A 25,372-nucleotide genomic window follows, 5' to 3' on the forward strand; every position below is an offset into this window, starting at 1 on the left:
CTCTTCATGCACCTCTGTCTTTTTTTTTCCACATCTAAATTCTGTCTTTATGGCTGAGTTCATCTTCTATGAGGGCTTCTCCAGACTGAAGTAGTCTCTCTTTTTTTCCTAAATTCGGAATAACTACATCTTAGAGTTAGAATAACTTTAGTTAATGTAGTGCAATATTCTACCCAATGTGTGAATTCCACCAAGTGTGGTTTAAAATGGCCCCAGATACACTGAGTGAATTAGCACGTCTTGGTTTTGGCCTAGGCTAGTTATGTAGCTGTTCTTATCTAAATGCAGTCCTCTTCTAAGAATGAATGCTTTCTTCAAGCTAGGTATATCACTGCTAACTGTTTTTTATGATTATATTTGTCCCTTGGTATTTGTGGGGGATTGGTTGCAGTTCCTCCAGTGGGTACCAAAATCTGTAGATGCTCAAGTATCTAATATAAAATGGTAGTATTTGCATATAATCTGTACATATCCTCCTGTATACTTTAAATAATCTCTAGATTAATTTTAATACTTAATACAATGTAAATACTATGTAAATAGTTGTTACACTATTGTTTAGAGAATAATGACAAGAAAAAGTCTGTATCTGTACAGACACAATTAAAAAATGTCTTCGATCTGTGGTTGGTTGAATCAACAGACACAAAACTCATGGATACAGAGGGCGGACTGTACTCAGTCCTTTTATTTAGCACTTTTGTGAAGAATCTGCCAAGCCAAACAAAATATCAGTGTGGATGGAATCACAGAAATTGCAGGTGAAAGAAATGATATAGATTTGATACATTCTGATACTTCGTATAGATTAGTATTAGATCCAGTTCTGCAGGGATTTTCACTTGAAAATACCCTTCACATCAATTGGATATGAGTCCTGGTGTACAGATGAAAAATCATGGCTGTGGTCAATACTGTGAGGAGGGCCTTAGAAATATTTAGCATATGAATGATGTATGCTGATTTGTTGTGGCTGCTGCTGGGTTTAGCCTCCAACCCAATTGTATTGCATGTTTTCATGAACATTATGGAGATGAAACTATCATGTCTTCATCTGGGAATGATGTAAAGCTAGAGAAACAATGCAGGCCAGAAAGAAGGGAGCTGGAGCAGACTTGAATATTCATGGATATCTGCCAAGTATCCATATATATTTGCATACATTTAGAAGTGGCTAAAAATACTTGCTGAGGCAGTTCCTGCCAGAGTGTCATTTGTTCTGCTGGGTGACACAGTGAGAAGAGCATTAGCAGTCAGGAGGCTTGGAGTCTAATCTTTCCTTGGTACAAAATGGCTGTGAAACCTCAGGCAAATCACTTCATCCCTAGCCCCAGTTTTCATATCTGTGAAAGGATATTCTACTCTACCCGTTCCTCTCGAGCAGGAGTCAGCAAAGTATAGTCTGCAGACCAAATTCTGCCACCACCTGTTTTTGTATAGGTTTATGGCACACAGCCGTGCCCATTCATTTATGTATTCCATATGGCTGCTTTTGTATTTGGTATCAGTCATACATTGTTTTTTTAATTTAGAAAGAAGATCTTTATTTCCCATAGAGAGTTGCAGCCTAGCCACAGAGCTGAGTAGTTGCAACAGATTGTATGACCCACAAAACCTAAAATACTTTCTGTCTGGCTCTTTATAGAATAAGTGTGCCAACCCCTGCTCTAGAGAACATTTGAAAAATTAGGGGGACTTTTCCCCCAAGAGACTGGGGATGCTATTGGTATCTGGTTGGTAAGGCCAAGAGTGTCAACTGTCCTGCAGGGCAGGACACAATGAAGCACTGTCTTCCCTGAAATTCTGATATTCTGGTAACTCCCTCCTAAATATTCCTTCTCCTTTGTGAAAGAGAACAGCCACTTTGAAAGCTATATTAACTATGCAGTTTTACAAGTTAAATGGGTCAAGACTTTTTTTTTTTTTTTTTTGAGGCGGAGTCTTGCTCTGTCACCCAGGCTGGAGTGCAGTGGCACCATCTTGGCTCACTGCAACCTCCATCTCCCAGGTTCAAGGAATTCTCCTGCCTCAGCTTCCTGAGTAGCTGGGACCACAGGCGCATGCCACCACACCCGGCTAATTTTTTGTATTTTTAGTAGAGACGGGGTTTCACCATGTTAGCCGGGATGGTCTCGATCTCCTGACTTCGTGATCCGCCTGCCTCGGTCTCCTAAAGTTCTGGGATTACAGGCGTGAGCCACCGCGCCCGGCCGGGTCAGGACATTTTTTTTTTTTTTTTTTTTTTGAGACGGAGTCTCGCTCTGTTGCCCAGGCTGGAGTGCAGTGGCACAATCTCAGCTCACTGCAAGCTCTGCCTCCTGGGTTCACGCCATTCTCCTGCCTCAGACTCCCGAGTAGCTGGGACTACAGGTGCCCACCACCACGCCTGGCTAATTTTTTGTACTTTTTTAGTAGAGACGGGGTTTCACCATTCACAGGTGGTCTCCATCTCCTGACCTTGTGATCCGCCCGCCTCGGCCTCCCAAAGTGCTGGGATTACAGGCGTGAGCCACTGTGCCCGGACGGGTCAGGACATTTTTTAACCACTCTCCTTAACCTGAAAAAGGGTATCTACCTTGAAATGAAATCATTTTTTATGTTTAATGATGAAATATTACAGCATTCCCTTTAAAATCAGGAAGAAGCCAATGATGCTTACAGATTACCTTTATACCGGAGATTCTAACCAGCACAATAATGACAAGAACTGTGAGGGGACTGAGGTTTTACCCTACCTGCAAGCTAAGCTAAGCTAATTGCCTGAAATTCTGATATTTTGATAACTTCCCTCCTAAATATTCCTTCTCCTTTGTGAGTCTACCTGCAAGCTAAGAAAGATAGCCTACCAGAGTGCAGAAACTCAAGAGTTTTATTTCTTACTACAAATAAGAAAGGTAAAGTAAATAAAAATATAAGAGTTGAGAAGGAAGAAACAAAATTATTATTAGCAGATGATATTTCCATAGTGAATTCATGAACATCTCTAGATAAAAATAGAAATAATGGGAGAACTCACAAAAATTTCTGAATTGAAGCTCCATATACCAAAACCAGTTGCATTTTTATAGAGGGGCAAAAATTTAGAACATACTATAAAAATGATACCATTTATCAAGGCAGCAAAACTCAAAGTACCTATGAATAATCTGACAAATGTTGTACCAAATTTTAATAGAGGAAATTATAAAATTTTATTGAAAAACATAAAAGAAGACCTACATGGAGATACGTCATGTCATATCATGGATAGGAAGACGAAATATCTTGAAATTGTCTCCAAATTAATGTATAAATTCAATGCAATCCAAACTCCTACAAGCCACGTGTGTGTGTGTGTGTGTGTGTGTGTGTGTGTAAGTTAATAGGCTGATCACCTCAATAGATGCAGAGAAAGAATTTGATAAAATTCGGTATCCATTCATGATAAAAAGTCTCAGCAAACTGGAAGAGTAAGGAACTTCCCTAACTAATCTAATAAAATGTATAGAAAATATATTTATATTTATAGAGCTGAAAACTTCAAAAAGTGGTGAAAGAAATCAAATAAATTGAGAGAGAGAGAGAGACAAAATGTGTTCATGGATTAGAAGACTCAGTATGGTTAAGATATCAATTCTTCTCGATGTGACCTGTAGATTCAACTCAGTCCGCAAAAACCGTAGAAAACTTTTCTGTATATGTGTGTTTGTGTGTGTATGAATACATGGACATGAATACACACACACACACTAACTAGAATAAGTAAAACAGTTTTATAAAAGTAAGACAATATAGAGCCATTATAATCAAGGGAGTATGGTATTCATAGAAGAATAAACACATAGATCAGTGGAGCAGAATAGAGAGCTTAGAAATAGACCCACAAAATAATGTCAACTGGTTTTTGACAAAGATGCAAAGGCAACTCAATGCAAAAAGGAGAGTCTTTTCAACAAATGAGACTGGAAAAATTGGAAGTTCTTATGTGAAAAGATAAACCTTGCTACATTCCTCATACTTTATGCAAAAAATAACTAAAACAATCATATACCTAAATGTAAAACACAACACTTATAAAACTTCTAGAAGAAAAGGGAGAAATCTGTGTGACCTTGGAGTTAACAAAAAGTTTTTAGATACAATATTGAAAGTATGGGCCGGGCATGGTGGCGCATGCCTGTAATCCCAGCACTTTGGGAGGCCAAGGTGGGTGGATTACTTGAGGCCAGGAGTTTGAGACCAGTCTGGCCAACATGGTGAAATTCTGTCTCTGCTAAAAATACAAAAATTAGCCAGATGTGGTGGCACACGCTTGTCATCCCATCTACTAGGGAGGCTAGGACAGGAGAATTGCTTGAATCTGGGAGGCAGAGGCTGTAGTGGGCCAAGATTATGCCACAGTAGTCCAGCCTGGGCAACAGAGCAAGACTCTGTCTCAAAAGAAAAAAGGAAAGAAAAAAGAAAAATGTATGATCCATAAAAAGAAAAATAGATAAATTGGGCTTTGTCAACATTTAAAAAATTTTGGTCTGTGAAAGACCCTTTAATGAAAAAGTGAAGCCACAGACTAGGAGTGATTTTTTTTTTTTTTTGAGACGGAGTCTCACTCCGTCACCAGGCTGGAGTGCAGTGGTGCAATCTCAGCTTAGAGTGAATATTTTAAAATCACAAATCTGATAAAGGATTTGTGCCCAGAACATATAAAGAACTCTTAAAATTTAAAAAATTAGAAAATAACTACATAAAAAATGGGCAAGAGATATGAACAGACACTTTACCAAGGAAGATAAGTGAATGGAAAATAAGTATATGAAAATATGCTCAACATCATTGTCATTAGGGAAATGTAAATTAAAACCACAACTAGATACCACTACAAATCTATTAGAAGTTGAATAAAGATAACTGAAAATACCATAGTGAGATACCCCTATAACTCTATTAGAAGTCTAACAAACAAAACTGAAAATACCAATTATTGTTGAGAGTATGGAGCACCTGGAACTCTTATACAATGCTGGTGAGAATGCAAAATAATACAGCCATTCTGGAAAAAAGTTTGACAGTTTCCTATAAAGCTAAATGTGTAATTACCATATGACCCTGTAGGTTTGCTTTCATGAATTTACTCAAGTCAACTGAAAACTAATTTTCACAGGAAAAGTTGTGTATGAATGTTTCTTTTTTTCTTTTTTTTTTTTTTTGAGACAGAGTTTCACTCTTGTTGCCCAGGCTGGAGTGCAATGGCATGATCTCAGCTCACAGCAACCTCCGCCTCCCAGGTTCAAGCAATTCTCCTGCCTCAGCCTCACGAGTAGCTGGGATTACAGGCATGCGCCACCATGCCTGGCTAATTTTGTAATTTTGATATAGACAGGGTTTCTCCATGTTGGTCAGGCCGGTCTCGAACTCCTGACCTCAGGTGATCCGCCTGCCTTGGCCTCCCAAAGTGCTGGGATTACAGGCACAAGCCGCTGCGCCCGGCCTTATGAATGTTTCTTGAAACTATATTTTCATTCTCAAAAACTGGAAACAATCTGGATTTCCTTCAATGGGTGAATGAGTAAACAAACTATAGTACAGCCATTCAATGGAATATTATTCAGCAATAAAAAGGAATTAACTATTGATTCACAACAACTTGGGTGAATTCTAAAGGCATTTTGCAAAGTGAAAGAAGCCATATCCCAAAGGCTACGTATTGTATAATTCTATTGTTATGACATTCTGGAAAAGAGAAAGCTATAGAAACAGATAAACAAAACCAAAAAACAACAAATAAATGTTGGCCAGAATGAGGATGGATGGAGGGGTTGATAATGGAAGGTACCATGAGGGAGTTTTTTGGGGTGATCATATTATTTTGTATGGTAATTTGCTAGTGGTTACTTGATTTTATGCACTTGTCAAAACCGATAGGACTGGCTGGGTGCGGTGGCTCATGCTTGTAATCCCAGCACTTTGGGAGGCTGAGGTGGGCAGATCACGAGATCAGGAGTTCGAGACCAGCCTGACCAGCATGGTGAAACCCCATCTCTACTAAGAATACAAAAATTAGCTGGGCATGGTGGCACGCATCTATAATCCCAGCTACTCAGGAAGCTGAGGCAGGAGAATCACTTGAACCCAGGAGGTGGAGGTTGCAGTGAGCCAAGATCATGCCACTGCACTCCAGCCTGGGCGACAGAGCGAGACTCCTTCTCAAAAAATAAATAAATACGTAAATAAACAAAAACAAAACAAAACAAAAAACCCCATAGGACTGTATGCAACAAAGAGTGAATTTTACTGTCTTCACATTTTAAGAAACAACCAGGATATTGGGGGAACATAAGGCAGACTACAGATTTGGTAAATAAATTTAAGTGTATTATGATGAATATCACAATCATAGTGAAAACTTGGAGAAGAAAGAAGCTGAATAACTTTATTTTGAATGGATACTGTAAGGCTAAAGAAAAAAGTATGCAACACTGTACTGTGGTTGGTAAATATGTTTCTTAAAGGAGTATGGGTTAGCAATTCTGAAACTACTTTGTATGTGTATTAGTGTTGAGCAAATAAGCAAATATATTGTAGTTTATGAAAACTAGGCTTTTTACTGTCATAGAAAGAAATTACAGATAAGAAAATGAGAATGCTAAAATGAATTCTTTTTTTTTTTTTTTTTGAGACAGAGTCTCGCTCCGTCACCAGACTGGAGTGCAGTGGCGCGATCTCGGCTCACTGCAACCTCCGTCTCCTGGGTTCAAGTGGTTCTCCTGCCTCAGCCTCCCGAGTAGCTGGGACTGCAGGTGTGTGCCACCATGCCCAGCTAATTTTTTATCTTTAGTAGAGACAGGGTTTCACCATGTTGGCCAGGATGGTTTCTAACTTTTTTTTTTTTTGAGACAGAGTCTCGCTCTGTCGCCTAGGCTGGAGTGCAGTGGCGTGATCTCAGCTCATTGCAAGCTCCGCCTCCCGGGTTCACGCCATTCTCCTGCCTCAGCCTCCCGAGCAGCTGGGACTACAGGCGCCTGCCACCATGCCTGGCTAATTTTTTGTATTTTTAGTAGAGACAGGGTTTCACCATGTTAGCCAGGATGGTCTCGATCTCCTGACCTCATGATCTGCCTGCCTTGGCCTCCCAAAGTGCTGGGATTATAGGTGCGAGCCACCGCGCCTGGCCATGAAGCCTATTTTCCAAAGATGGTATGCTGAATGCCTCGGAGATCTATGAATCTGGATTTATGGATGTTGTTTTGGACTGTTTTAGTTATCCAGATATGAAGTAGATAGTATCAGTTAGAATTGAAAAGAAGAGGACAACACTGAGACATTTTGAAGCCAAAGTGGATAAACTTGGTAAACTGAAGGGGCAGGGAAAAAGAAATAAAAGATGACTGAGGGTCAGGGACTAGAAGACTAGGGAAATTAAAGGACAAGTTATTTGGAGGGAGAATAGGGTAGATAATGAGTACTTTGGCTTGGGAACATTAGGATCTCAGCACAGAAGCTCTTCTAAAGTCTGTGAACCTATTTCAAGGATCTGAGGAGGAGTCAGCATCTTCCTTTTCTTGCTGCTGTTGTAGTGGCTGCATTGAAGACAGGAGGGAAGGGAGCGGCACTAGTTTTAGCCCTGTCACTGTGTGTGAGGGAAGCCAAAACTTTCTTTCAGGTCTGCACCTGATTCTTCTAGACCCAGCACTGTAACAGCAGCATACAAAATTCTATCCAAGTTTTAATATGCAATCTCATATAATCTGCAGAGAAACAGAATATACATGATGTAACAATGGCATTGAAGTCCCAAGGTTTTAAGATGGTTCATTTTAAACTACAGAGAAAACTCTGTAGCTCTGTTTCTTTTTATTTATTTTTATTTCTGTTACTTAGAGTTTTTAAAAACTATGGTTAAATACACAGAACAGAATTTACCATTAAAACCATTTTTGAGTGTATGATTCAGTGTTATTAAGTACATTCATAGTTGTTGTACAAACCATTGCCAACATCCATCTCCAGAACTCATCATATTGCAAAACTGAACTCTGTACCTACTAAAAAATAACTCTTCATACCCACTCTCCTCAGCCTCTGTCAACCACCATTCTACTGTCTCGATAAATTTGACTGCCCCAGTACCTCATATAAATGGAATCATTCAGTATTTATCTTTTTGTGCCTGGGTTATTTCACTTGGCATCATGTCCTCAAGGTTCATCCACATTGTAGCATATGACAGGATCTCCTTTCTTTTAAGGCTGAATAATGTTCTTCTTTATGTATTTATCACATTTTGTTTATCCCTTTGTCTATTGATAGACACTTGAGTTACTTCTGCCTTTTGGCTACTGTAAATAGTGCTGCTGTGAACATGGTGTATTATTTTTGTGACTTTTTGATAGCTTTTTTTGGAGCTATAATTTACATATTTTCATAAAATTCACCCATTACAAGTATATAGTTTAATTATTTCTATGAAATGTATAAAGGCTTCCAACAATTATCTTAATCCAGTTTTAGAACATTCTTATGCTTGTTTACAATCAAGCCCTTCTCCCATCCCAGCCTTAGGAAACCACTGATATGCTTTCTGTCAATTGATTTGCGTTCTCCAGAAATTTCACATAAATGAAGTCATAATACGTGGTCTTTTTGTGTCTGGCTTCTTTCACCAGACACAAAATCTAGTCTAATGTTGTTGAGGTTATCCGGGTCTAGAATTTATTAGTAATTAGTTTCTTTTTATTTCTGAGTGGCATCTCATTTTATGGATTTGCCACATTTTGTTTATCCATTTACTAGTTTCTGGACATTTGGGTTGTTGCCAGTTTTGGCTGTTATGCATAATGCTACTATAAATATTCATGTACAAGTCTGTTTTTTTTTTAACCAGAGTCTCACTCTGTTACCGAGGTGGGAGTGCAGTGATGGGACCATGGCTCACTATTGCCTCAAACTCCTAGGCTCAAGCTGTCTTCCTGCCTCAGCTTCCTGAGTAGCTGGAACTACAGGCACATGCCACCACATCTGGCTAATTTTTAAACTTTTTGTACAGATGGGGCTTCCTTATGTTGCCCAGGCTGGTGTCAAACTTCTGGCCTCAAGCCATCTTCCCACCCAGGCCCCTCAGAGTGATAGGATTATAAGCATGAGCCACCATGCCTGACCTCATGTAGAAATCTTTATGTGGACATATGCTTTCATTTCTGTCAGGTAGGCTCTCAGGAGTGAGTTTGTTAGGTTGTACAGCAAGTTTATCTTGTTAAGAAACTGCCAATGTGTTTTCCAAAGAGGCTGTAGCATTTTGCATTCCCACCAGCAATGTGTGAGGGCTCTTGTTTCTCCACATTTCTTGGCAGCACTTGGTATTGTCGGTTTTCTGGGTTATAACTATTCTAGGGGGTGTGTAGTAGTATCTCATTGTGGTTTTAGTTTGCATTTCTCTAATGAATAATGATATTATGTATAATTTTATGTGCTATTAGCCATTTGTATGTCTTTGGTGAAATGTCTATTCAGCTCTTTTGTCCATTTTAAAAATTGGGTTGTCTTTTTATCAAGATGTAAAACATTCTTTATATATATTTTATCATATATGTAATTTTAAAATATTTTCTCAGTTGGTGGCTTATCTTTTCATTAGCTTAATGATATCTTTTTTTGTTTTTGTCAGAGTCTGGAGTGCAGTGGTGCATTCTTGGCTGACGGCAACCTTCGCCTCCCAGGTTCAAGTGATTCTTGTGCCTCAGCCTCCTGAGTCGCTGGGATTACAGGCATGTGCCACCATGCCCGGCTAACTTTTGTAGTTTTAGTAGAGATGGGATTTCACCATGTTGGCCAAGCTGGTCTTGAGCCCCTGGCTTCAAGTGATCCACCCACCTCAGCCTCCCAAAGTGCTGGGATGACAGATGTGAGCCACCACGCCTGGCCTAATGGTATCTTTTAAAGAGTGAACACTTTTACTCTTTTTTTTTTTTTTTTTGAGAGTCTCGCTGTCGCCCAGGCTGGAGTGCAATGGCGCGATCTCGGCTCACTGCAGGCTCCGACCCCCGGGGTTCACGCCATTCTCCTGCCTCAGCCTCCCGAGTAGCTGGGGCTACAGGCGCCCGCCACCTCGCCTGGCTAATTTTTTGTATTTTTAGTAGAGACGGGGTTTCACTGTGTTAGCCAGAATGGTCTCGATCTCCTGACCTCGTGATCCGCCCGCCTCAGCCTCCCAAAGTGCTGGGATTACAGGCGTGAGCCACCGCACCCGGCCCACTTTTACGCTTGATGAAGTCCAATTTATTATTTTTCTATTTTGAATTATACTTCTGGTGTCGTAACTAAGAAATCTGTACTTAACCTAAGGATACAAATATTTTTTCTTATATTTTCATCTAGAAAATTTATAGCTTTAGATCTTATATTTAGGTCTGTGATTCATTTTGAGGGTTTTTTTTGTATATGGTGTAAGGTGAGGGTCTAAATTCTTTAAAAAATATTTTGAAATAACTTTAGACTTATAAAAACTTGCAGAAGTTGTACAGGAAAGTTAAGTAAGCTACAGACTTTATTCATATTTCACCAGTTTTACATACACTCATTTCTTCTATGTGTATGCATGTATAGTTCAATGAAATTTTATTACATATATGAATTTGTATAACCAATATAACAATCAGAATGCATAACTGTTTCACCATGCAAAAGCAACTACCTCATACAACCTCTTTATAATCTGTTCTGTATCATTATAATTTTGTCATTTTGGAAATGTTTGAAACCTTTTGAAAATGCCTCCCTCCCTATCAATTTTGGTAATTTGTGTCTTCTTTCTTTGTCATCCTAACTCAAGGTTTTTCAATTGTATTAATCTTTTCAAATGATCAATATTTTGTTTTATTGACTTATCTTTTTGTTTTCTAGTTCATTGATTTCCATTCTGATCCTTTTTTTCTTTTTTTTTGCTTGTTTTGTGTTTAAAATTTTCTAATTTTTCTAGTTTGTAAGTGTGAACTTAGATTATTGATTGATTGATTATTGATGTAAGAACGTTCCTTTTTTAGAATATAGATGTGTAAAGCTATAAATTTCTCTCTAAGCACTGTTTAAACTGTGTCTCATGAATCTTTTGAAACTCAATCTGACAGTCTCTTTTGATTGACTGTTTAGTCCATTCAAATTTAGTGCAATTATTAATGTGATTGAATTTATGTCTTTCACTTTGATATTGTCTATATTTCTTTTGTTAACTGCCTTCTTTTTGTTAAATGGATTATTAAGATTCTTAAAAAGACTAGTCAGTTAATTACTCTGTTGATTTTTACACTATGTTATTTTCAGTTATTTTCTTAGTTGCTCCAGGGATTTACTATGCATCTTAATTTATCACAGTCAATTTCAGGTTAATGTTAACTTAATTTTTATAAATTACAACAACTTTACTCAAATACACCTTCTTTTCTTGTCCTTTCTATTGTGTTAATTTTGTTCTGTATATTACTATTACGTCTATATATGGTATAACTAAAACATATTTTCTTCTTTATATAATCTTATGAGTTTTTAAAACATGTAAAAGAGAAAAGGATTTTTGTTTATTTACATATTTACAATTTCTAGTGTATTTCATTTCTTCCTGTGTATTTGAGTTATTACTTGATATCATTGCCTTTTAACCTGAAGCACTTCCTTTCATATTTCTTGTGTTGCAGGTCTGCTAGCAACAAATTCCCTCAGTCTTTTTTTTTTTTTTTTTTTTTTTGAGATGGAGTCTCGCTCTGTCGTCCAGGCTGAAGTGCAGTGGCACGATCTTGGCTCACTGCAAGCTCCGCCTCCCAGGTTCACACCATTCTCCTGTCTCAGCCCCCCAAGTAGCTGGGACTACAGGCGCCCGCCACCATGCCTGGCTAATTTTTTGTATTTTTATTAGAGATGGAGTTTCACTGTGTTAGCCAGGATGGTCTTGATCTCCTGACCTCGTGATCTGCCTGCCTCGGCCTCCCAAAGTGCTGGGATTACAGGCATGAGCCAAGGTGCTCAGCCTCTTTTTTTTTTTAAATATGGAAATGACTTTATTTTGCCTTCATTTTTGAAAGATAGTTTTCCTGAACATAGAATTATTGGTTGTCAGAAGTTTTCTTTTAGCACTATTTATTTATGAGATAGGGTCTAGCTCTGTTGTCCAGGTTGGAGTGCAGTGGTGCAGTCATAGGTAACTGCAACCTCAAACTCCTGAGCTCAAGCAGTCCTCCTGTTTCAGCTTCCTGAATAGCTGGGATTATAAGTGCATGCCATCATGTTTGGCTAAATTTTTCCTTTATTATTTTTTAAGTGACAGGGTCTTGCTGTTACTTTTAGCACTTTGTAAATGTCATTCTACTGCTTTCTAGTCTCCATTGTTTCAGATTGGAGGAAGTCAGCCATTAATTGTATTGCTTGTTCCCTTTATGGATTAGTTTTTTTCCTCCCTGCTTTTAAGATTTTCTTTTTATCTTGGGCTTTTGACATTTTTATTATAATGTATCTAGATGTGGATCTCTTTGTGCTGAGTTTTGTTGTACTTGTGCTTGAGGTTTGTTGTACTTCTTGAATCTGCAGATTAATGATTTTTATCAAATTTTGAATGTTTTTGGTCATTATCTCTTCAAACAATTCTGCCCTTTCTTTATTTTTCCTCTCCTTGTAGGACTCCTGTTATGCATATGTTTGATTGCTTCATGTTGTCCCATAATTCTCTGAGGCTGTGGTCATTTTTCCTTGGTCTTTTTTCTCTTTGTTTTTCAGATTAGGTTATTTCTATTCACCTATCTTTAAGTTCTCTGATTTTTTTTCCCCTGCTTTCTCAAATCTGCTGTTAAGCCTATCTAATGCATTTTTCATTTCAGTTACTCTACCTTCCAACTCTAGAATATTCATTTAGTTCTTTTTAAAAATAAAGTTTCTATTTTTAAATCTTGGTCCCCTACTTATTGAATCATTGTAACTTTTTATTTAATTATTTAAACATGGCTTCTTTGTAATTTTAAAAACATATCTTTTTAAGAATTTTTTTCTGCTGGGTCCATACAGAGTTAGTTCCATTGACTGCTTCCCCCTACCCCAAATGTGGTTTACACTTTCCTATTTTTTTGCATGGCTTGTAATATTTTATTGGAAACTGGCCATTTTAGATAGGTTATAGCCAATCTATACCATTCCCCTCTCGCTGATCTTTGTTGTTTTGTATTCAAAGTAGTTCTTTTTTTCTGTGACAATTGTTGTTTTATGTTTTCTTTGTTTTTAAGTAAGTTATTTGGACTTTATATCTTTTTGTTGTGCTGTTACTGATATTTCTTTATAGTTTTAAAAATTTTATATACTATGCAGCCATAAAAAATGATGAGTTCATGTCCTTTGTAGGGACATGGATGAAACTGGAAATCATCATTCTCAGTAAACTATTGCAAGGACAAAAAACCAAACACCGCATGTTCTCACTCATAGGTGGGAATTGAACAATGAGAACACATGGACACAGGAAGGGGAGCATCACACTCCAGGGACTGTTGTGGGGTGGGGGCAGTGGGGAGGGATAGCATTAGGAGATATACCTAATGCTAAATGACGAGTTAATGGGTGCAGTACACCAACATGGCACATGTATACATATGTAACAAACCCGCACATTGTGCACATGTACCCTAAAACTTAAAGTATAATAATAATAAAATAAAATTATTTTTATTTTTTAGCTTGGTTTCCTAGGGTTTGCCTCTGAGTCTGCATAACTTAGTGATCAGCCAATGACTGTTCAGAGGTTATGTTTCAAACATTTTGGACCCTTAATGTTTTCACATTCAGCTGATGGATTTCTCTGTGGATTGATAAACACATTAAGTTTTGTGGCATTTTTTAGGTCTTTTTCACTTTATTTTTTCCTGCTGATCTCTTGGGTCTCTCTCATGTTTACGTGTAGCCTCCCCATTAGCCAGTTATGTGTGAAGAACTTAGCCTATGTTGGGGCTCCCTTGCATGTGCACATAGCCTGCTAGTCAGCCAAGCTTGTATGGAAAGCATATGTAGCTCATTTTATGTCTCCTGAAGTGCCGGATTCTTTCTATTAAAATGTTTAGGCAGGCCAGATTTGGTGGCCCATGCCTGTAATCCCAGCTTTTTGGGAGGCTGAGGCAGGAGGATTGTTTGAGACAAGGTGTTTGAGACCAGCCTGGGCAACATAGTGAGATTTCATCTCTACGAAAAATTTTTAAAATTTAGCCAGGTATGGTGGTGTGTCCCTGTCGTCCTGACTGTTTGGGAGGCTGAGGTGGGAGGATTGCTTGAGCCTAGGAGTTCGAGCTGTGGTAGGCTATGCCACTACACTCCAGCCTGGGTGACAGAGTAACACACTGTCTTAAAAAATTTTTTGGGCCGGGCGCGGTGGCTCACGCTTGTAATCCCAGCACTTTGGGAGACTGAGGCGGGCGGATCACGAGGTCAGGAGATCGAGACCACGGTGAAACCCTGTCTCTACTAAAAATACAAAAAATTAGCCGGGCGTGGTGGCGGGCGCCTGTAGTCCCAGCTACTCAGAGAGGGTGAGGCAGGAGAATGGCGTGAACCCGGGAGGCAGAGCTTGCAGTGAGCCGAGATTGCACCACTGCACTCCAGCCTGGGCGGCAGAGCGAGACTCCATCTCAAAAAAAAAAAAAAAAAAAAAAAATTTTTTTTTGGCTGGTCTGCCAGTCTGTCATTTGTCTCAACCAGAACTGCCACCTTAGGCTAGCACTGCTGTGGGTTACTAACTGGTTAGTTTATGGAAAAGGTGTGGAAGAAAGAATAAAGAACGAAAATACAAATGCTTTTATACCTAGACATCCAGAAATAATTATAGACAATAAATTGATTCTAGTGCATCAACTTTGGTGCAAGATGCCCGTTCCTTTGTTGCATCTATCAGGGTATATATGGGATATTTTGGCATCCTTGAATTGTATACTAGGGTAAGGATCATAAGGGGAGATGGGAAGAGCAGTATGGATAGCTTGATATTTGGACCCAAGTTTGGAACTCTACTTTGATTACATAACAAAAAAGAATATCTATAAGAGGGAAGAACTAGCAGGAGGAATGAAGAGGTTTAGAGATCATCCAGGCCAGCGACTCCCCAGTTTGGTGTACCAGGAAGAAAAAAGCAAAAAACAAGCATACAGTTTTTACTTTTTAGTTTAGAGTTTTATGATTATTTGGTAAATTAGTTAAATATATATCTAAGTTTTCTGGCTTTGAGCCTTTATTCTTTGTATTATGTCTGATAAAGACATAAGAAAAGCACACATTTTTGTGGAACCATAAAAGTGTTGAAATGACCTAAAAGAATAATACTATCCTCCAATAATAACTTTCTGATATTACAATGTGATGTTATTATTGACAACCACTGAAACATCTGGCACTTGTTGAATTCCTAATATGTCTCTATTACTGTGATAAGTTCATTACAATTAAGCTATTGGTATTTTCATGTTTCTAAAAAAGGAAATTCCCTTCTTTATTAGGAAAGACATTGAGAGATTTAGTGGTTTGTCCAAGAGCTTTCTGATAGTAAGTACTAGAGGGATCCAAACTTGTATATATTTGAATTCGAAACCTGTGCTTTTAACCATCCTGCTATATTGCTTCACATAATATAGGTGAAAATACCTAATCTTGTATCTGGCAGGTTTTAATATCTGTATTGAAATTAGTTCATTATGCCTGGGTCACCCATTCTCTGCTTGAATATCTCCAGGGATGGGAAACTTACTCCTTCATAAAGTAGTCCTTTTCCCTTATTTGACAGCTTCTGTTGTTAAAAAAGTTTTCTCATGTGGAACTGAACAGGTTTGGTTTTTTGGGTACTCCCATAATGTTTGGCTTTTTAGATTTACACAGAATAAGTCAACTATTTTTTCTGTATGAGAAAGCAAGTCATCTTTGGCTCTTTCTTTGCCAGGCTCAGTTTCAGTTATTTTTTTGTATAAATATATATATTTATTTTTTAAACTTCAGTAGTTTTGGGGGAACAGGTGGTGTTTGGTCACATGCATAAGTTCTTTAGTAGTGATTTCGGAGATTTTGGTGCACCCATTACCCAAGCAGTATACACTGTTCCCAGTGTATAGTCTTCCATTCCTCACCTGCCTCTTGCCCTTCCCTCTGAGTCCCCGAAGTCCATTGTATCATAGTTTCAACTATTTTATTTAATTAATTAATTAATTAATTATTGAGTGGAGTTTTGCTCTTTTTGCCCGGGCTGGAGTGCAGTGGCACAATCTTGGCTCACTGCAACTTCTGCCTCCCGAGTTCAAGTGATTCTTCTGCCTCAGCCTCCTGAGTAGCTGGGATTACAGGCATGCGCCACCACACCCAGCTAATTTTGTGTTTTTAGTAGACATGGGGTTTCACCAGGTTGGCCAGGCTGGTCTCAAACTCCAGACCTCAGGTGATCCGCCCACCTCGGCCTCCCAAAATGCTGGGATTACAGGCGTGAGCCACTGCGCCCAGCCAGTTTCAGCTCTTTTAAAAGATCAACATTATTTTCCATATTTGTACTTTTCTTTGGACATACTCTAGATTATCAGGATTCATTTGAGACTAATATAGCTGGAAATATATAATACCACAAGCAGGGTACTAATAACAAAAATAATTATAGGTACTCTTTATTGTGTTCTTATTGTATGCATAGTGCAATGCCTTTTGTGTATCTATACAATAACAGTAGCTAAAGAAATGTAATCTTAGAAAGGTGTTTTGTCTGCCACTTTTGCAACTAATAAGTGAGTCCCAAGCCAGGATTTGAACAGTGGTCTGCTTAACTCCAAACTCTTCACTGTGCTGCACTTGGTAGGCATGGAATGTAGCACAGCTGTGTTGCCTCCTTTATTCTGCATGTTCTGGTTCTGTTAATTTAGACTAAGATTGCATTAATCATTTTGGCAGCAGTATCATAGCACTGACTTATATTAAACTGGTATTCAACTAAAGCCTACAAATCTTAATAAGATCTTAAGTATATGAGCTTCTGTTTGGTCTAGCTTTCCCATCTTAAATCTTATGTCATTAATTTTCAGTAGAAATGTAGGACTTTGTGTTCATGTCTTTACCTTCCATTTTTGGGATTTCAGCCTAAGTTTTTAGATTTCCAAGATAATTTTGAATTTTGAGTGTGTCATACATGATACTAACTCTTCCTCCAGATATATTACCATGTGTTTCTTTGATAAGTATCTTTGCTATGTGTTTATCTAGTCATTGATACAATTTCAAGCAGATTAGAGTTGAATAAGGAATTCATACTTTTACTTTAGATACAGCATATCTATTTTTTTCCCTAAACATTTTTGAAATCTGCTTTTGTAAAGTTTAGGACATATGTTTGGCCATATTCATAGTTTTCTTTTCTGACTGTTATTAATATAAAGGTAATGTAGTTACTTTATTTCAAGGTTCTTGTTGGAATGTTGTTGAGGATATCAGTTGTAATTGTTGCTTCTGCTGCATTCTGAGCAATATATTTATTAGATAGGAAATAGGGAGTTTAGTTGGTGTTCTACTCTTCAAATTAGACTTATATCAGAAGATATCAGGATAATTGAAACTCTCCTTCACTTTTTATAGTATGTTTTGATACAAGTTTTATAATCTTTTCTGAGAAAGCATCATTCATATTTCTTTTCCGCATGAACAGTCTATGGAATACCATTGTAACAGTATAATTCAGTTTTTCATTTTAGTTCTTCCTTTTATTGTTTAATGTAATTCTACTATTAAGCTCATGAGTTTCATATAGGAGCTCTGGAAAGAGCGCTCAAATTGGCTTTGAACATCCCTGGATTTGAGGACTGACCAGGTTTTGTGAACTTGTGCAAGTCAAGCTTTGTGGACCTCAGTTTCCTCGTATTTAAGATAGAGGTAATAATAGTGTTCTTTATCATTTAGGATTATACAACAGGTTAAAATTTTAAAAACAGGTAACTGACTATTAATGACTTACATAAATAGTATATTTGTCTCATATGACAAGAAATTAAGAGATAGGCAGTCTAGCACAGGTATGGTAGGTCAATAAAGACATTAGGGACTTAAGCTCTTTCCATTTTTCTGTTCAACACTTTTAGTGTGTAATCCTTTACCCTCTTGCTTATTTATTCATTTTTTTTGATGGAGTCTTGCTCTTTCACCCAGACTGGAGTGCAGTGGCGCGATCTCGGCTCACTGCAACCTCCGCTTCCCGGGTTCACGTAATTCTCCTGCCTCAGCCTCCTGAGTAGCTGGAACTACAGGTGTGTGCCACCATGCCCAGCTAATTTTTATATTTTTAGTAGAGATGGGGTTTCACCGTGTTGCCAGGCTGGTCTTGAACTCCTGACAAGTAATCCACCTGCCTCAGCCTCCCAAAGTGCTGGGATTACAGGCATGAGCCACTGTGCCCGACCCCTACTCTTGCTTCTTAACTCAAGGTTACAAAGTGGCTACTAGAACTCTGGGCTTCATGTCTATGTTTTAGACATAAAGAATAGGAGGGACTAAAGGACTAAAGGGAAAAACTGAGTTTCTCTTAGTGAGGCTCTCTCTTTTAATCTGGCAAGGGAAGTCCCCCTTTAAGATGTCTGCCTGCAGCTCACTTTCTAGAACCATGTTACATAACTACCCTTTTCTGCAAGGAAAGCTGAGAAATTGTATAGTGTAGCTTTTCAGTCTCTATAATAGATGAAGGCAAGGGAGAAGGGATTGTGTTTAGGGTTTGGGTCAGCCAGTCAACAATGTCTGCCATTTGACAGTATTTTTGGAAGGATCCAATGAGATGATGTAATCCAAAAAGTTTTATAAAACGTAATTTATATAAATGTAAACTGCATTATTCCTCTTGACTTCTATTGGATTGTCTTAAAAGCTAGTATATTCTTGAACTTATTTATCCAATTTTTGTATTTAAGTCTCAGAAAATCTATGAGACTAGTTATTTGTTAAATGAGTTCACTTTATTACTCATATTCAAGAAATTGGTATATACATGTTTAGGCATAAATACTGTATTATTTCTACTCAGCTCTCCTGTCTTAATCTAAGAATTAGTGAGGACCATTTTCACATCTGGCTTATCTTTGTGTGCCACACATCCTAACCCTCATAGTCATGGGTTTGTATTTATACCTGGGCTTTTCTTTTAGATATCTGAAAGAAAAGACTACTTCTCCAGAACAGTGTTTCACCCTTTTCACCATATGCCCAATTTTCTCTTAAGTGTCACTGAATATAGCTTTTCTTTTAGTACCATTAACATGGGCATTAGTTTTATTCTTTCCAAAATCATTGGCGTCAAAAGTGGCAAAGCAGTTATTTTTTAGCGCCTTCTATTAAAATTCTTCAGTTTTGTTATGCAAAACTTGAGAGTTTTTAGAGTTGCCACCTAGATTACTGCTGATGGTATCATTTGTACCTATGAGAATCAGTTGAATTATATTTTTATTTGTAAAAAATTAATAAATAACTTTAGGGCATGAGAGCTTCCTGCTAATTGGGAAGCATTCTTTTTTTTTTTTTTTTTTTTTTAAAAAAAAAAAAAAAAAAAAAAAGACAGAGTCTCCCTCTATCGCCCAGGCTGGAGTGCAGTGGTGCAATCTCAGCTCACTGCAACCTCCGCCTCCTGGGTTCAAGCGATTCTCCTGCCTCAGCCTCCCAAATAGCTGGGACTACAGGTGTGCACCACCACGCCTGACTAGTTTTTTTTAATTTTTAGTAGATACAGGGTTTCACCATATTGGTCAGGCTGGTCTTGAACTCCTGACCTCGTGATCTGCCCTCCTTGGCCTCCCAAAGTGCTGGGATTACAGGCGTGAGCCACCATGCCCGGCTGAAGCATTCTGTATGAATTTTTCCTTTTGAGGAAGCTGTTTTCTGGAGACTGTATCTGCTTTGAATGAAAATCATACCGAAGTATAAAAAGCAGTATGGGAAAATAATTGGGGAAAAGGCAGATCTGCCATGACTAGACCTCCTGTGCTCTCTTCAGTGACTCAAAAAATATTTCTGGATTGAAAAAATGATTATTGAGTCAGAATTAAATTATTTTACTTGAGGTACGTGAAAAATAGCAGAAAAAACCCTGACCAGGTAAGCCATAGATCGGCAGCTCTAACTTGAGCTGAGTAGGCTGGCTGGCAGGTGAATTTAAAAATAGACCAAGTATCCTAAATACACATGCTGGAGCTATCACCTGGTCCTGTAGCATGAGGTAGAGAGAATGACCTTCATAATTACTAGTATTCAAAATTGTATTATAATACTTTTTCCCATGGAAAATGGTAAGATATGTTAAGAAAAGGCCCCAGGAGGTAAATAAGTCCTGAAGGTGAGCTGGGAAGGAGAATTGAGAAGTGAGAATCTTAAGTGATGTCAGAGAGAGCTAAGAAACAGATAGATCTCCCAAGAATTTGGAAATGACCAGAGGAACTTTCAGGATGTGTCATGGAGTTGGAGAGCCTTCTGATTGATTACTTCTGCATCTCTTTAGGCTGATGAAAATGCTGGTAGCTTATTAATTCTGTCATTTTGGGTGAAACAAGACTTTGATGATGTATTATTTTTTGTTTTGTTTTAGTTTTTGCTGCCTGCCTTCTTTCTTTCTTTTTGTAGACATTGTTCGAAGTGATGTTGCCTTAGATAAACAGAAAGGCTGCAAGATTGCCCAGCACCCTGATGTTATGCTGGAGCTCCAAAGGGAGAAGGCAGCTCAGATGCATCTGGTTCTTCTAAAGGAGCAATTCTCCAATACTTACAGTAATCTCATATTAACAGGTAAGGCTATTGGAGTTGGTTGAAATCTTAGAGCATTCAGTTAGTAACTTGTTTTTTGGGGTACACATCTGTCTGTCTACACCCACTATATCACTTTTTAAATTGTGATGACTTGTCTTTCTATTACAAATATTCCTTGTAGTTTGCAGATATATTTTGGTTTGAAGTTATGGGTGATTCAGCATGTGTTTTCTTCTCAAAACACAGAACCGATGAAAACCTATTGAAGCCTTTAAAAATATGACTTTCTAAATGTGTGCCAGTAGATTTGAGAGAATTACTAAATTTGGTGTCTTTTAAGAAACAGCTATTTTCCTCTTTCCATGTATGCCCTTTCTATGAACCCAGTGAATATAAAGATGAAATGTAAACGAGATAATGGTCTTCAGGCAGAGCAGAGAATATTCTATTCTTGGTGGAGTTTGGAAATATCTGGGGAATTTGATTTTCTTCTTAAGAGCAAAGAGGCTATGAGACTGAGCCATGCTCCCTTACATCCTTGGTTCCAGGAGTAAAGTGAATATGTGTCAGAGCTACAAGGAGAATCAACTTTTTTCAAGGCTGTTTGCAGACTTGCTGGTAATGAGCAAACGAGCTGCATGCTTTTGTCAGGCTTTGGAAAAGATTATAATAGCAGAATCTTATGTGAGAATCATTAAGGATTTGAGATGAACTCAGAAGAATAGTCCAAGTTACCTCCATTTTCTTGAGACCACATAAGGCAGACCTACGTTATAGTGATCCAAATAAACTTTAACAAGTCAAAAGTATGTGTTTTCCCTTGTTTATGAATATTAAAAAAATAAAAAAATGAATTGTCTGACAGGCTATGAACATCTCACACTTATTTTTGTAAGCTCTAAGTTAGGAAAACTTTAACTTTTTTTATACAGACTTCTTGGCATGTCACCAGGAATTGCTGAGTGGCAACCAAATTGTTTTGCTTTTAGAAAAGCACAAGACTCTTCCAGCTTTTCATCTTGTACCTGGTGAAAAACCCAACAGCATGAGATGAAAGCCAGACTTAAATGTGGCTTTGGTGAGCAGAAAAGGGGATTATGGATTTCATAAGTACAGGCCCTGTTTTTTGCTCTTTGATAGGTCATTAAGAAGGGAAAACTTAAAAGTGATTTATGGCCAATGCATGTATTTCCCTAAATTGGTTAGTGAAATTGGGTTTAAGTTTAGATGTTTGGGAAGAGCATACACGTTTCTTCAGGTTTTTTTAGTCAACCTCATATGTGTGTGTGTGTGTGTGTGTGTGTGTGTATAAATACGTGTGTGTGTGTAGTATTTTCCAATTCAGTGAGTGGAAATGAAGTATTTTTATTCCATCTTTATTCTAATATTTTTAGGCACTTATTAGAGGGGTCAGACCTTGTGTTCTTTAATGTGGTATAGAAAGGGCTTAGGGTAATTCTAACCCTAAACTGAGGCTCCAGAGTATGGCTTGAAGGCATATTATCTTTGAAAACACAAGTGTTGTATTGAGTTTAGTGGAATCTTTTCTAATTCTCAGTAACATAATCCCTTTGGATGTTTATTCGCAGTTCAAACTGTTGGAATCAACATTGTCAACTTTTACCCTGACAACTTGCTTACTTTCTACTAAACAAACTTACCCTAGAGAAGAGCCTCTTTCCTGCTCTCACTTCTCCTAAGCTGCTTCAGAGTCCTCAGGCATTTTCCACATTTTTCACCCAAATGCCTGTGCAGAGGTGGTACCTTGCTGCAGACAGAGCATTTTGCATGTCCTCATTTATTTACATGAAAGTTCAAAAGGTTTTGATTCCAGGTGTTGGGAAGAGATGGAGCCATTTCAGCTTAGTTCCAATGGTAAAACTATTTTAATTTCCTTTAACTAAGTCTTTGATTTTACACAGTGTGGTTTTCTAATTGTTATGAAGTTTGATCCTTGATTTCTTGTATAAATCTTGAGAACATGGTCTCCAGACAGCTAAACATAATATTTAAACATAACTAAACTAACTTTTATAAATATTTCCCTTTTCAGTGATGAATGTATATTGGTAAGGAGGGCGAGGTTGAAGGGGCAGGGACCTCTCAAATGAAGTGACTTTCTTTACCAACACATTCAGAACACATACTCCAGGATTTCTTTCTGTGTAAGTCTGGCATAACACTTGAAATATCTGCAATGAAAGTATTTATGTGGGAACACAATGAGGAAACTGGGCCTCTGCAATCTCAGAAAGAGATCACTTTTTACATCCTTCTCCTCTACCCACCAGTTATTTATAGAATTTCATGTGTATGGGTGTATAGTAATTGTTTTCTGGTCAGTTACTGGTATATTCTTTATTTTAAAAATGAGACAACTAAGATATCAGTATAGTAACAAAAATTAAGTGATTCAAGTGTCAGATGGTTAAGAGCATGCTAGAAATGATAGTTGTTGAGTTCCACCTCATAAGCAAGTCCTCATTCTTTGATGTTCCACCTTTACCTGATGTGACTGTCAACTGTTGATGAGAGAGGCATGCCTTCATATTCTACATTACAGCTAATGATCCCTGTTAAACAGCCACTCATTTACTCCAGGTAAGGGCAAATTGTATTCTAGCTTTGAAGGTCTTTTAACCATTTAATAAAAGAAAACAACTCTACAATTGTTAGTGATAGCCCAGTTAATGGAAATAATAAAAACTAATACAATTTAATGTATATACTTTGTTGAAGTATTCCTTATTACATTGTATTTGTAGAAAAGTAGATTCTTTTAATATATTTTTGCATAGTTTTAAACTTGCCTTAATGTTTTCATGTCAGTGGTTTATATGATACTGGAAATAATGTTAGCCTCACCTAGCCTAGAGGGTTTTTAAAGTAAACTCTAAGGTTACAGGGAGATGATGGAGTAATTCCAGTAGAGCATCAGTGATGGAACTGTTTTAAATGGTGATGAGTCATGTACTGCACTTTTCCCACTGACTCACCTATGGGGGCGTATATGTTTGTCCTGCAGTTTCTTAGAGTGTTGTTATTGTGCATGTCACTCAAGGAGTGGCTAATGAGAGGGAGAATTGGGTGGGAGACTTTAAAAAAAGAACAGGAATCAGATGTGTTCTTTGTGCTCTTATGATTCCTAATATAACAATGCTCTATAAATTTGTTGAAAATGTTCTTCTGTGTACATAAAGAATGAATTCATTAGAAGACTATTTTTTTTTGAGACAGAGTCTCGCTCTGTCACCCAGGCTGGAGTGCAGTGGCACAATCTCGGCTCACTGCAAGCTCCGCCTCCTGGGTTCAAGCGATTCTTCTGCCTCAGCCTCCGGAGTAGCTGGGACCAGAGGCAAATGCCACCACACCCGGCTAATTTTTGTATTTTTAGTAGAGATGGGGTTTCACCATATTGGCCAGGCTGGTCTCCAACTCCTGACCTCGTGATCCGCTCACCTTGGCCTCCCAAAGTGCTGGGATTACAGGCGTGAGCCACCGCACCCAGCCAGAAGACTACTTTTTAGGTATAATATTGACATGTATTAAATAACTTTTATGGGTTCGAATTCAGTTGTCTCCCTTAACCTTGCTCCCTCCCCTTGAGGTATAAATTGAACTTTTGAGGTAGATCCTTGTGCTGTAATCAAATGAAAAACATAAAAGTTAAGTCAACCTTATGGTGAAATAACATTTCTAGGATTTTGTTTAGAACATAAACTCCTAGAAGGCAAGGAATATCATATGTGTGCAGCATTCTGGATTGCATGTAAAGCATAGTGAATGAGCCTGAAATGAGGTCAGATTTCTAAAAATTTATTTGTGTTGTGAAAGTCATCTAGTCAACCATCTGTATCCAGACAGCTTGAAACTGTAGCCATTATAGATGGATGGCATTACACGAGACACTTTCTAACATTCCTTTATGAGGATTCTTGTCATGTGTTGGCTGCCATTTTTGGTTTTCTACCTCTTCATTCAGTCATTAGACTCCAAACTGGACGGAGATTCCAATGGTTGGCTTTATAGTGTTACCCTGGCAAATAAATTAAGCAAAAGAGACTTCCACTTCCAGTTGTGGCCCATTCTGTTAACTTCAATTGAGCAAAAGTGTGCAAATCAATGAAACAAGGACTGTTCTTTCAGTTAGCACAAACCATAATTATCTGGGGACTATTGCTACTTTATCAAAGTAAAATGATGTTTAAAAAATCACCTTGAAAAGTGATTATGTAGCATTGTGTGCTATTTATTTGCATGTTTATTAAAATACTATAGAGTGATATGGATTATATCACCATTATTTTACTTTGTCTGATAAAGTTGGAAGCAAATGCCAGGGGGATAAAACCTGGTATTAAATAGTCTGCGATCCAGGAGTTTGGGTTGTGCTGTACATCCAATCACACCCACCTGGGTGCATATTGATACACAAATGTATTTTCCTACAAAGCAGAAAGTAAATGAAGTAGATGGTTCCTTGTCTCCTGACACTAATGTAAAATGTGACTCTTCTAGAGGGCTAAAGATTGTGTCACATGTATGTATATATATATATCCTAAACTTTCTAGGGAAATTTTTCTGTATAAAAATGTATAGACTAGCCCCTGCAATGGTGAAAGACATGTTTTACAACTAGCTGAT

General features: G+C 37.9%; 1 protein-coding gene across 4 annotated transcripts in view; it reads left to right on the forward strand.

Annotated features, from left to right (window-relative positions):
• HPSE2 (heparanase 2 (inactive)) overlaps nt 1-25,372 on the forward strand; it is a 778,921-nt gene that overhangs the window by 66,041 nt on the left and 687,508 nt on the right. For 3 of the 4 annotated variants that reach the window (XM_003255321.2, XM_003255319.2, XM_003255320.2), the window contains exon 3: nt 20,605-20,766. The exons of the other annotated variant lie outside the window; for it this stretch is intronic. In XM_003255321.2, coding sequence (XP_003255369.1) covers nt 20,605-20,766 — 162 coding nt within the window. The remainder of the gene's footprint in view (nt 1-20,604; nt 20,767-25,372) is intronic. 4 annotated transcript variants of the gene reach the window in all.

Source organism: Nomascus leucogenys, chromosome 3 (genome assembly GCF_006542625.1).
Source record: "Nomascus leucogenys isolate Asia chromosome 3, Asia_NLE_v1, whole genome shotgun sequence".
NCBI classification, from domain to species: domain Eukaryota; kingdom Metazoa; phylum Chordata; class Mammalia; order Primates; family Hylobatidae; genus Nomascus; species Nomascus leucogenys.